Raw genomic sequence first — 13,574 nt, forward strand, 5'->3', positions numbered from 1 at the left:
GACTATAAGAGGCCAATCCTTGTTACACAGTTGAGGTCACAGGTTTGGCATATGTAATCATCAGGCACTGTTGCATTTTCACCCTTCTTTCTACTACTGTTCTGTATGGCATCTGTAATCTAGAACCCTTCCGTCACTCTCCTTGTGGATTTATCCAGTGCCACTTTTTCCCAGCTGATAGTGTTGATTTTGAAGACCTTCTGTTAGATCACCATACAGAATATCTTGTGGAAGTCAACCTACTGGCACTATATGAACGTGGCCGAGCCAGCCAAGGCGTCCGCTGCTGATAGCACAGCGGATGTCCTGGCACCCTGCTCTTCGTAGTATTACTTTATCTTGCCACCTTATTTCAATGATCCGCCTTAGGCATCGGAGGTGAAAGACATTCAGCTTTTTTTCCAGCCATGAGTAGGTTGACCATGTTTCACTTCCGTATAGCAAAGTGTTCATCACATAGGTCCAGAAGACTAAGGCTTTAGTATTTTTTAGTCAGCAAGATATTGTCCCACACAGAGTAGGTGCGAGCACAAATACCTGTTTGACACCACTGCTAAACTGAAAAGGTGCTGATTGGGCTCCATTAAATTAGGCGGTACATTTAGTCTCCTTACGAAAGCACTCAATGAACTTCAGTAGTTTGGGAATACAACCTATTTTCCTTAGGAGTTTGAAAAGGCCTCTTCTACTGATCATGTCAAAGGCTTTAGTCAGATCAACAAAAACGATGTAAAAAAAACAACAACCTATAAAACAAATAACTGAAGAGATCCCTGATCTGGAAACCACTGAAAACCATTGCATAGTTTATCTCAGATATCTACTCGCCTGAACCATCCAACATCAAAATTAGATCAAAGAACATGATTTAGGATAAACTCTGTTTTGAAAATATGTAAGGTACATGAAAGAACTTCAATCATCATAAAGTAAGAGAATGTCTTCCATCCAAAACAAAAAAGACAACAGCAATAAGAAAAGAACATCACCATTTTAATGGAAAGATTTTCCAAATAATGAAATGGCAAATTGAAATTAGATTTTAAGCATTTTTTTCAGGTTTGGATACTTGTAATCAGCTTGATGAGATTTTTATTGTTTCAACTGCACAAAAACAATTATGATTAGATTCTTTGAGAAATGTCTAAAAAAAAAACCTCACAAAAAAAGAAATGAAAATTACTTACTGTAATAGTTTCTTATTACATACAATTAATTCTTCCCAGTTAATGAATATTTGATTAACTTTCTCTTTTGGGGCAATGTTGTTACTGATCATGGGTTTTTTAAAAACCTTGGGAATAAAAACATTCAATTCATGTTTAAAAAATATAGTTAAATGTTTTCAAATAAAAAGTCATAAATAAAACAAATTTTAGGATTCTTTAAATTAGCAAAAATGTCTTTTACCTCTAAAGCTATCTGCATATCAGCATTATATGATTCTTCAGTGTTTATCAGTTCTTGTATAGCTTGTTGACGCTTTCGTTCATCCTTTGTTAGAGCACCCTGTGTATCATTCATCCCTAGAAATGGAGAAATAGAGAACCATTTACAGACTAACAGTTGGATCTTAAGATTTCTCTTCATGTTGAATTCCTTATTAGACAAAATGTGTACAGACTAAAGAGTGACTACCAACAACATGTACAACTATAAAAAGGTTATGGATATTTGTTATGACTAAACTAGAATGTGAATATCCATCCATCCATGAGACTACAACCACTTGAGAGTTTAGGTCAACTTTAGTCTCCACTCATTAGATCTAACATTTTTCACTTCCTTGTTAGAAATCAGAGCCATCTCCCCATCATTTAGTTTTGTCTGAATATTATTCTACTCTCTGGTTAATCATTACCTTCAGCCTTCTGTTTAATATTTTCTAGATGATCGAACCAGCAGACAGGGTTTGAAACCAGCAGAGACAGGGTTTGAAACCAGCAGACAGGTTTTGAAACCAGCAGAGACAGGGTTTGAAACCAGCAGACAGGTTTTGAAACCAGCAGAGACAGGGTTTGAAACCAGCAGAGACAGGGTTTAAAACCAGCAGAGACAGGGTTTGAAACCAGCAGAGACAGGGTTTAAAACCAGCAGAGACAGGGTTTGAAACCAGCAGACAGGTTTTGAAACCAGCAGAGACAGGGTTTGAAACCAGCAGACACAGGGTTTAAAACCAGCAGAGACAGGGTTTGAAACCAGCAGACAGGGTTTGAAACCAGCAGAGACAGGGTTTGAAACCAGCAGACACAGGGTTTAAAACCAGCAGAGACAGGGTTTGAAACCAGCAGACAGGGTTTGAAACCAGCAGAGACAGGGTTTGAAACCAGCAGACAGGGTTTGAAACCAGCAGAGACAGGGTTCTACTATTACTATTTATATTGTCCATCCATTTTCATTCTGTCATGGTGTTGAGATTTTCTTTCTCCCATGGTATTTAAAAAGGTTTCTGTTGTTTTAGTTAAGTGTTCAGGTTTCAGAGGTATACAATAGCACTAACTGAATTGTTTTGTATAAAATACACTTTTCTTTGAGTATTGACTCGTCTTAGCAATCAAGTGGTTGGGAACAATGCCTTATGGCCTTCAGATATTCTTTATTTGCTATCTCTTTTATCATGCCATTTGTTTTCAAGCATACAGATTTCCAATTAGTTCACTGTTAAATTTTTGTTTATAAAAACATAACATAAAGCACACTGTCACTAAATTAAGCAGGGTATTTCCCACTATAGTTTAATGTAAGACATCATATCATAGTAAGTAGTATTAATCATTCAGTTTTGTCATATTCCTTTCAATTTCATAGGGCAGGGCATTCATTACATAGAACATTTACATGAGTAGAACTTTTTAGGCTATCACACTACTTCTCATTTGTGAAGGGGTAATTACAACTCAAATGCATTGTGAAATCATAATTTAATTGACAAGATGTTCCCCATATAAAAAACACCACCACCTCAACAAGTGCCAGCCACTGTATGTTATAACCATTTCAAACCAACCCATGAACAAACAACAAAACAATGGACAATTGCAATGGAAATAATACACAAAAGCTAATCACGATTATGGCTCTTTATTTATAAATAACAAAACTTAAAAATAAACTATTGCTACACTGTTGTGTCCAGTATGATTTCTAATATTCTGGTATGATTATTAAACTCAGTACATTAGCAAACAATATCAATCTGCTATTAACACACTGATCTACTGTTAATGAATGGCTCAATAACTGATATAATTAGCCTATTAACATGTGGACAACACATTTAGAAAGGTGTACTAGGCTAACATATTTTCAAAATCAAATAATGTGTGCATACATTTACAGAAGAAACTACTAAAGTAGACATGAATAGAATAAACCATTTTACATTGAATACTAACATAAAGGTTTAAATTGTAGAAAGTTAATTTTGGTTTTAAAAAGTTCCTTTCCAATCAATACTGGTGGCTATGGTTAAATATCAATACATTTTGATTTAACACTAGTATCATTTAACATCTCAGAGTTTGGCGGCTATAGAAAAGAACGTGTTACAGACCTATTTATGAGGAAAATCTGATTATCTCCAATATTCAAATAACCTGGTGTTAGTTTCAAAATGTTTTATTTGTGCTTTTTCTTCAATTTAATTCACACAATGTTTTTATCGTCTTCTAATAAGTTGCATTGAAGTATTGAAAAAAAAAAAGATTTACTGCTGCAGGGGTCAACAACTGTATAGAAAAATACATTGGACATATATTTGGAAAACCCTACTGGAACAAAGTAGTTTGGTCCCGCATGGTTTGCTAGATGTATGGCTAATGCATTTTCTTATACTGAAGCATTGAAGCAGTTCTTTTTTATAAGTTACAATCATTCTCTAATGCCCCAATTCTCATGCAATGCAGTGCTGCCAATGACAGGTGTTAACACTTTTACATTAACACATACAATAATTGATATGTTTAAAAATTTGATTAAAATACCACTGTCAGTAATTGGGGAATTTTCACCATCCTCTGAATTTAGTGACATAGTTTCATAATGTAATGTATAAATATATTTAAAACCTAGAATAATCCAACCTAATAACTGCAAATACAAATGGAAAAAAATTCAATTCTGTTAATGCATTTTTGACAAAATTATATATATTTTTTGAGCATTTCTTGATTCAGAGAAATTTTTTATATGCTTTTTTATGCTTTTCATAATAGATTATATTATGCAGAATTTTAAAAAAAGTTAAAGTTTAGAAAAATTATAGGATCTATAGTTTGAGACTTCACCTGATAGATCAATAAAACAATATTAATGCATCAGTACTTGTAGAAAAATGGTTAAGGTTTAGACTATACACATATAAGGTATATTGCCCAACTTAAATGTATCCGAACAGAGAAAAAAATACAGAGGATCAAAGTACTGAAATTGTACTCTATAGAATAGGTTCCAGTTCATACAACATGATTTCTGGTCAGCTGAAAAAAAAAATGCTGAAAGCTTGTGATAAAGATTTCATCAAATAACTTGTTCTATCATGTAACCTCACTAATATTTATTTCTTAAAGAGTTTATCAAATGTCACTCCCTCAAATGATTCAAGTCTAGATTAGTCAAGGATATTGTTATAAATGCTGCAGTACTAATACTAATGCAACAGTTCTTCCTTTTTCTATGTGGTCAAAAAAAACTTTTAGTTGAAGGTAAACAACATACTGAATAAATTACGATTAATGCATACAAGATTAACTTGTAAAACAATGCCATGAGGTAAAGGTTAAGTAGATTGCCTTAAAACTTTGCTATTAAAAAAATGCAAAGATAAAGTGCTGGATCTGAAAGTACTTCTTTTTATTATTAAATCCTAATCCAAGTAAATTGGGTAGATTAGACTGGCTTTTATGAGTATATATTTTATAAATAGTAAACACAATAGCATACAAATTATAAATAACACAATTACATAAAAAAAAATGTGTCATACAAGGTTGCACTGTGTGGCAAATAGCATTGTAACTCAGCTGATCTAAAATATACTTAGTTCTATGTATGGAGACAAAGACATCAAATCTATTTTAACACTAATGGACAATATTTATAATATTGAAAATTACTAAACAAAAATCCATCTTTATTTATTTTAGTATTTTCTTTTATCCTGGAGGTGCATTTAGTTTTTTTTTAATTTTTTATATTTATATTTTATGCATCACAGAAAAAGGAAATGGTTATTATGAGCTATAATGTATTTCAAGACTGCTGTAGCATCGTCTTATCTGGGATAAAAGGGATCAATTTTTTTTAACAAATAGAATTAGGCATAATATTATAATGCAGGCATGTCAAACACTTTAAGGTGTATGGGCCACATAAAAAACTTACTATGACTATTTTATGTAAATTAGAAACAATACATTAGAATACAATAATTAATGGCATACATGTCCCTTAGTAAGCTAAATTTGTAGTATGATTTGGTAATTAAAAATTACTATGATTAAGCATTTTTTTCTTTGTCCTGATGCTTGACATCTTTTCTGGGATACAAGTTTATTAATGTCAGGTGGAAGTTTGTTTGCCACTGACACTATCATCACTGATGGCAAATTTTGATCAGATAATCTTGAACGATGAGGTGTTTTGTAGCTTTCATTATAGAAAAGAACTGCGCACAGAGATCAGTGCTTGCAAACATAGCTAGAATTCTGGCTGCAAATTTCCGCAATTCAACGTACCGTTCAGGTAAATAACTGTAAAATTTTGGCGCAGCCACTTCTAGACTTTTCGCTTTCAACAAAGAATCTGACTGCTATTCTATCAGCTCTAGTTGCACATTACCAGCAGCATTTTCAGAAGCGAATGAAAGTAGAGATAAAAACGACGAAAATTCGTGCTCGTATGAAACAAAGTCACCAAAACGGTCATTGAAAGCATCTACTAACGATTCCAGGTGTAAGATATATTTACCAAATGTTGTAGCCATTTAATCTTTTTAGTTCCTGACACGTTGAGAAGTGACCAAGATTTTCTCTACATATTTGGTTTATCCACAGTTGTAATTTTGCTTGAAAGCACTTCACATGATCACACGCAGTTGTGACAATTTTGTCTTTACTTTGAAGTTTCAAATTCAAGTCTTGAAGGTGACCAGTGAGATCAACTGCAAATGCCAAATCCTGAACTCATTGGTCAGTTTGGAAATGTTCAACATGCTCACCTTTCAGAAACAATACAATTTCCTCACGCAGTGCAAAAAATCTCTTCAATACCTTATAACAGGACAGCCAGCAGACTTCGTGTCCAATGTTATCTAGAAACATTGAAAATTGGCGATCCACGGGCACAATTAAAATTGATAGTGACTGAAACTGGTCTTATGATATGTTGGAATTGTAATTGCCTTGTGCATAAGTCTCTCTTACTTTTGCAAGCAGCTTTGCATCAAAACCATTTCATAATGGTGGTGCGCCATCCGTTGTTAGACTAGCTAGCTTTACCAAAGGAAAATTGTACTGCAATATCACCTCCTGTTATTTCTCAAAAAACATCCTCGCTTGTTGTGGTGTTAGGCATACAGCAGAGCTCAAGTAGTTCCTCATGTATCTCAAAATTCCTGTCACAGGCCCTTATGAATATAGCCAATTGTGCTACACCCGTTCCATCAATTGACTCATCAAGAGCCAACGAAAAGAATTCAAAATCAACTATTTTGTTCTTTAATTGTTCACGCAAGCTGATTGACATGTCATTTATTCTATCTGCCACTGTGTTCCTAGTTAACGTTATTATTTTGAATGCTTTCACCTTTTCTGCACAAATTACTTAGGCACACTTCTTCATAAAATCCCTTTCACTAAATGATTTGCTTTGGCTTGCAATAAGTTTGACAAAATGTAGCTGGCTTTCACTGCAACTTGTTCAGTTTAACAAATATTATTTTTCAATTCAAGTAGTTTGCCATCTCTATTTTCCAGCGTAATAGTTTAACATTATTATGATAATTTTGGAGGTGGCCAAGCGGGCCACATGCAGCCCCCAAACACTGTGTTTGACATGCCTGTTATAATGTATACCCTAAAATTATAAATATGCTAATAATATGTATATGTTATTCAACAATGGAAGGTAAGTGGGACGCAGTAAACGAAACAAAACAAATTAAGAAACAGAAAATTTTAAATAATTTGCATTGGCAATTTTAAAATATTTTCACTCTCTACTAAACGACCTTTCAGTTTGATATTTACAAAGAACTGACAGTTACTTTCAATCAACCAAACAGAACTTTACCAGAATCTTAGTTTAAAAGGTTTAAATGCATTATACAAAACAGATTCTGAAAGACCATGAAAAATAAATGAAAGCATAGGGGCAAAGAAAAAAAAATTTGGAACATAAAGTGATAAAAATAAATGTCAAATTTTTTTATTTATGCAGAAGTTATAAATTTGATATTACCAAATATTATTTAATATAGCAAAATTAAATAGAAAAAAAGACAGGTTAAAAATTTCAATATCACAAAACATATTATGATACTGTTTCATTAGACCTTTATCTTTAGCTATTAAAGATTACATTATTTTTATGTTAAAATATGGTGGATTAGTATCATTAGTTATGGCACAAAAGAACATAATTTAGTAATAATTTGCTATTTATTGAATTAATTAAATAAGAATAAAAATAATTACTTTACTGAACTAATAAATTCATATTAAACATTCTAATGGGCTCTATGACAAAGTCACATGATCTGCATGTTGTAATGTTGACAAAGGTTGATAGCCACAAATAGAATACAAATAATATGCTAGATCTAGAATCAATAATTTAAGTAACTTTTGAAAATGAGCATTATGGTCAGTGCATTTTTAACAAAGGTTATTTATACCCATACCCAACAAAATTAAAACTTTTTGAAGCAAGTATTGTTTAGAAGGTTAGATTAAGATAGCTACTAAATCTAAATGGCAGAATGTCACATCATGTCATAAAAATCATTATTTTAAATTCTAATTATCATTTTGTTTTCCAACACAGCAATTTTTTTAATAGAAAAATTCAATTGGCTTGTTATACCTCAATCTGTTTCATTTTGGTTCTAAGTGGAGAATCTCAATCTAAGAAACTTTATGCTCATGGTCTAAATCTAGATTTATATTCTAAGTCTATAATAGTCTATATTACTCTAGAGCTAGATTTAGTCACTAGTCAAAAGATAGAGACTAGAATAAATCTACTAGATCTAGATGTCTGGACCTAGTGCTGGATCTAGATCTAAATCTACCAACCTTATAAACTTGATAAACATTCAAATGTTTCTTCTAAAAAAAAAAGGAAATTTGATTTTGTATACAAAGCCCAAAGGCTACCACATATATTTAAAAAACATTAATTCTAATAGACTAGATCTAGCTATTTCAGTTCACAATGGCTACAACTATTTTGTCCAACTCTGCAATCTCATGTTCTAGATGGAGTAAGTTCAATATTGGTGTAGGATGGTGCAGTGCGGTGCTCAGCTGCAAACTTGCTGTCCTGTAGAAAGACAAAGGGAGATGTGTTGTTACAGCAAGCTTACAGCATAAACACCGCACTTTCCCCCACAGCAACCTAAAACAAAACTGACAGGCTACTTTAAAGTATATATATGAGTACAGAAATAATTAACCCACATAAACCAATAAAACAAAATAGACTTTTCAATACTCAAACGTGTTGAATTTAAGAAATAAAAAAGGATTTGTTAATGTTAACTCTAAAGAAAATGTATAAAAATTTACAAAACTGAAAAACAATAGAATTTATAATTTGGAACTAAATAGACTCTCAATAAGCAATTATTTTTTAATTTATGTTATGATAATTTCTTCCACAAACATTTAGACCACTTTATACCAGTACCCTTCAAAAGAAAAAAAAATTGTCTTTGAAAAACTGAGATGATTTTTTTTTTTTAATTTTCTGAACCCAAAAAAAATTACTAAAGCAGTTAAGCAAAGCATATATGTGCAAAAAAAAAAAAAAATTACGAAAGAAAGTAAAACATTATACACCTGTTAATAGAACTAATGTATTAATAGATATGTTACTATTTAAAACAAGAAGTGAGTTAACAGTAATAGAAAAGAGTACTACTTACATGACTGAGATTGTGGATTAGGGGTGACATAGTTGGATGGAAACACTCCAGTCTTGCCCTCATATTGACCAGTCCACCAGTCAGGGTTCTCTCTATTTAAAACTGTAATGACAGCATCTTTTTGGAAGGTCAGCTCATCCTCATTTTGTGCAGCATAGGCATACAGTGCTACTACTGTTTCCACTGGAAGTTTAATAAAAAAATGTCTTAACAAACAAGAGAGGATAAAAATATGCTTAATAGAATGAACTAGAAAATCCTTTATTTTGTGTTTTAAGTAAAAAAAAATTATTAAATCTACATTTTTTTTGTTATGCTCTAGGAATAAAAGTAAATAAAACAGAATTAAATGTTTCATAACATATATATATATATTCATAAATCTACTAGTTGAAGTTTATCTAGGTTTGTCTATACTTGAACTTTTTGTTCTAGATAAAACATTATTTCGAAGCCATTATCATACACAAAACATCATTTATTTATAATGCAATTCATTACTTTTGAAAATACTAAGAATATTTGATTATGTTTATATACTTTTCAGCAAGGGAGTGGGCTATCAACAAACAAATAAAGAATAATGATAATTAATGAACCACCATTCTTATTCACAAACTTGGTAGCTACAAAAAAAACAATATTAGACAAAGAGTTTAAAAATCTTTTTTGTTTGCTAAGAAGATTCTATTCTACAAGTAAGATATTTTTATTTTTGTAATGTTTTAAAATTAGAAATAATACAAAGAACATACACTGACTGTTTGTTGTACTTTCTAGGTTCCCTTGAGGCGTAGCAGAGCGGCTGCCATATGAACTAACCTGAAATATGAAAACAACAATACATTTTAGGCTAGGTAGGGAAAGAAGTGACTGACTGGCATCACTTGGCTAGGACTAAATAGTTGATTTGTATTTGTTGAGCACCTAAAAGCATCACGGAAACATTCCCCCAGATATCCCATACCAACACAAAAGAGATTGGACTTAAGTGTACTGAGCATAAAAATATTAACTATACAGGATTTTAGCAAAACAAATTGTTACTTGTGCGAAATATTTTGAAAAGTAATGTATTCATTGGTGCTGAAATTTTACAATGGTAATTTTTTTTTTAAAGTATTTGTATTTACAGCATAGACTAGGTTTTTTTGGTAGATGACTATAACTTTTGATAATAATATTTAATATTGTAATTTATTTCATATCTAAATATATTGTAATTAATTTTATATGGATGCATATTTCTATTTATTTGATCTAAATATTTTTCATTGTTCAGCTTTAGTAGCACTTTTCTAATATGATTTTTTTAACATTTCCACTAAAGTAGTCATTTGTTTATTATTGATTTTCGTTCACATTCATTAAAAATAATACAGATACAGAAATAATACACTGAGATTTTGGATGCTGCATTGGTTCTTATGAGGCTTTTGTAACTGTACGAAAATTAAAAGGTGAATACCATAAATAGCTATTGGTCCTCTTTCACCCTCTTGTGAAGCCTGACCTCGTGATTGAAGATGGCCTTGGCTCAAGCAAGCATTTCACCTGGCATTACTTTTCTGAAGGCAGTGCAGAAATGGTTGTTTCTTTTCATTGATACGACTGAAGACGCGCTAGATTTAGTGTGTAGTGACTATTGTCTATAATTAGAGCAATTACCATCCTGATGTGTAGGCTACACCCCTTGGGCCCTTCCTCACCTTAAATCTTCTTGTAACAGTAAGAGTGACTTCGCGTGGAAAGTCCGTAAATCATCTAGCTAGTAACAGTATCTAGAGTTAGATTTTAGATCTAAGTTAGATATAGTGAAGATAATTCGCACCTAGCCTGAAAACACAGTGAATTTTAGTCAATTTAAGGATCTAGATACATCTAATGTCTAGATTACTCTAGAAATACGATAGATTCTAAATTATCACTTAACCACTATAATCTAGTGAAGATAATTTGTAAACAGCCGTGTGAAGTCCGCGAATTTTAGTGACTTAGATCTGGAGTCTAGATTTACGGTAGATTTAATGAAAATACTTCTTAATTCTTAATAAGTAGTTGTTTTTAATACTGAGAGGTTTATTTGTATGTGTCAAAATTACCGTCAATGCTGTTGCTCCAGCAGCACTTGGTTCAGGAGTAGATCTGGCACTAGAAGCTCCCAAAAGCTGAACATAATTAGCTGGAAACCATCCAATCTTCTTTTTCTGTCCCCTTACCTAGAGTAATGCAAAATAAAATAATTGGTCGCTTTATTTATTTATTGAAAATATAATTTTATGGTTAATTTTTAAATACTACCCTCTTTACCTGTAATTCTCCTTCCCACCAACCACGGGGACTTTTCTGGCGAACATGTATCAAATTTCCAGTTTCTAAACTTAGCTGGCCTGTTCCTGTAGCAACATAAGGTGCAATAACTCTAGCAATTTCTGAAAAAAAAAAGTGAATTGATTTCAGCAATACTAAGATAAATACAAAATACATCGAAATAAATGTCTATTATTTTTTTTATTTAAAATAGTGTTTTATATTTTCAGAGTCCTCGTACCTATATAATTTTCATATCTGATATGTTAATTGCTATTATCTTGTGTAGAGGAAAGTGCTTTTAGTTTGTTTGTTTTTAAATGTAAAAAAAAAATAAAACAAAGATTTAAATAAATACCTGGCTTTTTGACACTCTTTTGTTCAGGCTGAAAACAAAGAGCATTTGGTAAAATAAGAAATAAGCATAGTAGAAGAGTCTATTTGAAACATTTAAAAAAATATATATATAGAATATATTTTACAGAGTACAGACTTCCTATCAAAATGTATTATTGCATTCAATGCATTTTTTGTTAGACGCTTAACTAATGTACATTTAAAATACATCCAGGGAAGGTGAGGGGAAAATCAATGAAGGATTTATATTTCTTTTGGTCAAATAAAGAAGTATCAGGCCAAGGAGTTGAAAGAAAAATTTAAATGGAATTCAGTTAAAAATTAGTTATTAGATTACCAAACATGAACTGAAAAATATCTGCAAACTTAATACTTCATATTAGTTTACTGCTTGTGACTAGTTTTAGTTAATTGATTATTTCAAAAAAATGAATGCATAAAAAGAATTTAAAACAAGCAAAAACTTTAAAAACATTATTTCCAAATCAACTGAAAGCAGGGGGTAAGAGAGATGCAAGTAAAAATGGTAGTGGTCATAACTTGTGCTCCTCTTGTACAAGTAATCTGATATGCAAGGAAAGTACACAAGAAGCCAGGATAAAGTGTTGGCTGCTACAGTGGTATACAAGAGGAACTCAAGTGATGTAATTGCAAGTGTTACAAAAAAGGATATTACAGGGTAGTAAAATGTATTCTCTTACAGATGTCGTATCAGAAGGTACTGGAATGGACTTCCTAGCACTAGGTGGTGGTGGTGCAGCCTTAGTTTTTCCAGATAAATTGCCAAATATTGAGCTTGAACTTTGCTGGCCAAAAGCAAAGATGTCATTTAAATCACTACTGGATGTGGAGTTATCTTCAAAGTCCAAAATATCAGGTAAACTAAGACTTGGTTTTAGATGGTCAACAAAACTAGTTTTAGCCATTAGGTCAGCTGGTTTCTTAAAGGAATCAATGAAACTGCTATTTTTCATCAGCTCTGTATAGCCTGGATTTGAACCAAATACATTTAGACCAGCAAAGTTATCTGTTGATCCCAAAATATCTGCAGTTAAATCCAACAAATCACCCATGCTTGAACTTTTCTTTAGACTTTCTGCAGGTGCAGATGCTAAAGAGGGACCAAACTCAGCTAATATATCATCATGGCTTGAACTGAGGCTGTGTATGACTGAGGCATTTTTTTGTGGCAAATCAAAATTGAAAGTATCGGGAAGCATGTTGTTTGTGCTCAAAGGTGTTGAACAAAAATTATCAAATCCAAAGTCTCCGGTTTGAATCTCGGGAAAAATTTCTGGCATCTGATTTGAGGGGCTAAAAAAATCATCTGTTAAGTTTGATGTTGAAAAGCTTGTTTCATTTTTCAGGACTAAGTCAGATTGACTATTTAAAGCGGTATCTGCACTACTGAGCTAAAAAAAATAAACATCAGATAAAATATAAAAGCAGTGCTACAGCATGCATTGTGTGAGCTATCTAGTTATTGAGCACACTTACTAGTCAACAGCCAATTAGACATCTCTAAAAGTTTTAAGATATTAATAGTTTCAACACCAATCGAAAACAGATTCCCAGGTCAGTTAGATAACAATTTATACTTTAAGTCATTTTTATAATTTACTTAACAGCAGATCCTAAAGTAATAGTTGCATTATTATTGGATATATTTTTAAGATAGTGGCAAATAAGAAACATAAAAAATGTTTTCTAATAACCAAATCAAGGACTACAGGTCAACAGAACAGAAGTCAAGTTTGCACAT

At 32.0% G+C, this 13,574-nt stretch overlaps 1 protein-coding gene across 1 annotated transcript in view; it reads right to left on the reverse strand.

Moving 5' to 3' along the window:
* The window catches only part of LOC106068571 (intersectin-1-like), a 48,606-nt gene that overhangs the window by 12,107 nt on the left and 22,925 nt on the right, over nt 1-13,574 (reverse strand). Inside the window, exons 28-35 of the mRNA XM_056033864.1 lie at nt 12,514-13,224; nt 11,814-11,841; nt 11,456-11,577; nt 11,248-11,364; nt 9,901-9,967; nt 9,146-9,328; nt 1,411-1,526; nt 1,188-1,294 (exon numbers count right to left, since the gene is read on the reverse strand). Coding sequence (XP_055889839.1) covers nt 1,188-1,294; nt 1,411-1,526; nt 9,146-9,328; nt 9,901-9,967; nt 11,248-11,364; nt 11,456-11,577; nt 11,814-11,841; nt 12,514-13,224 — 1,451 coding nt within the window. The remainder of the gene's footprint in view (nt 1-1,187; nt 1,295-1,410; nt 1,527-9,145; nt 9,329-9,900; nt 9,968-11,247; nt 11,365-11,455; nt 11,578-11,813; nt 11,842-12,513; nt 13,225-13,574) is intronic.

This window comes from Biomphalaria glabrata, chromosome 1, assembly GCF_947242115.1.
Source record: "Biomphalaria glabrata chromosome 1, xgBioGlab47.1, whole genome shotgun sequence".
Taxonomy (NCBI): domain Eukaryota; kingdom Metazoa; phylum Mollusca; class Gastropoda; family Planorbidae; genus Biomphalaria; species Biomphalaria glabrata.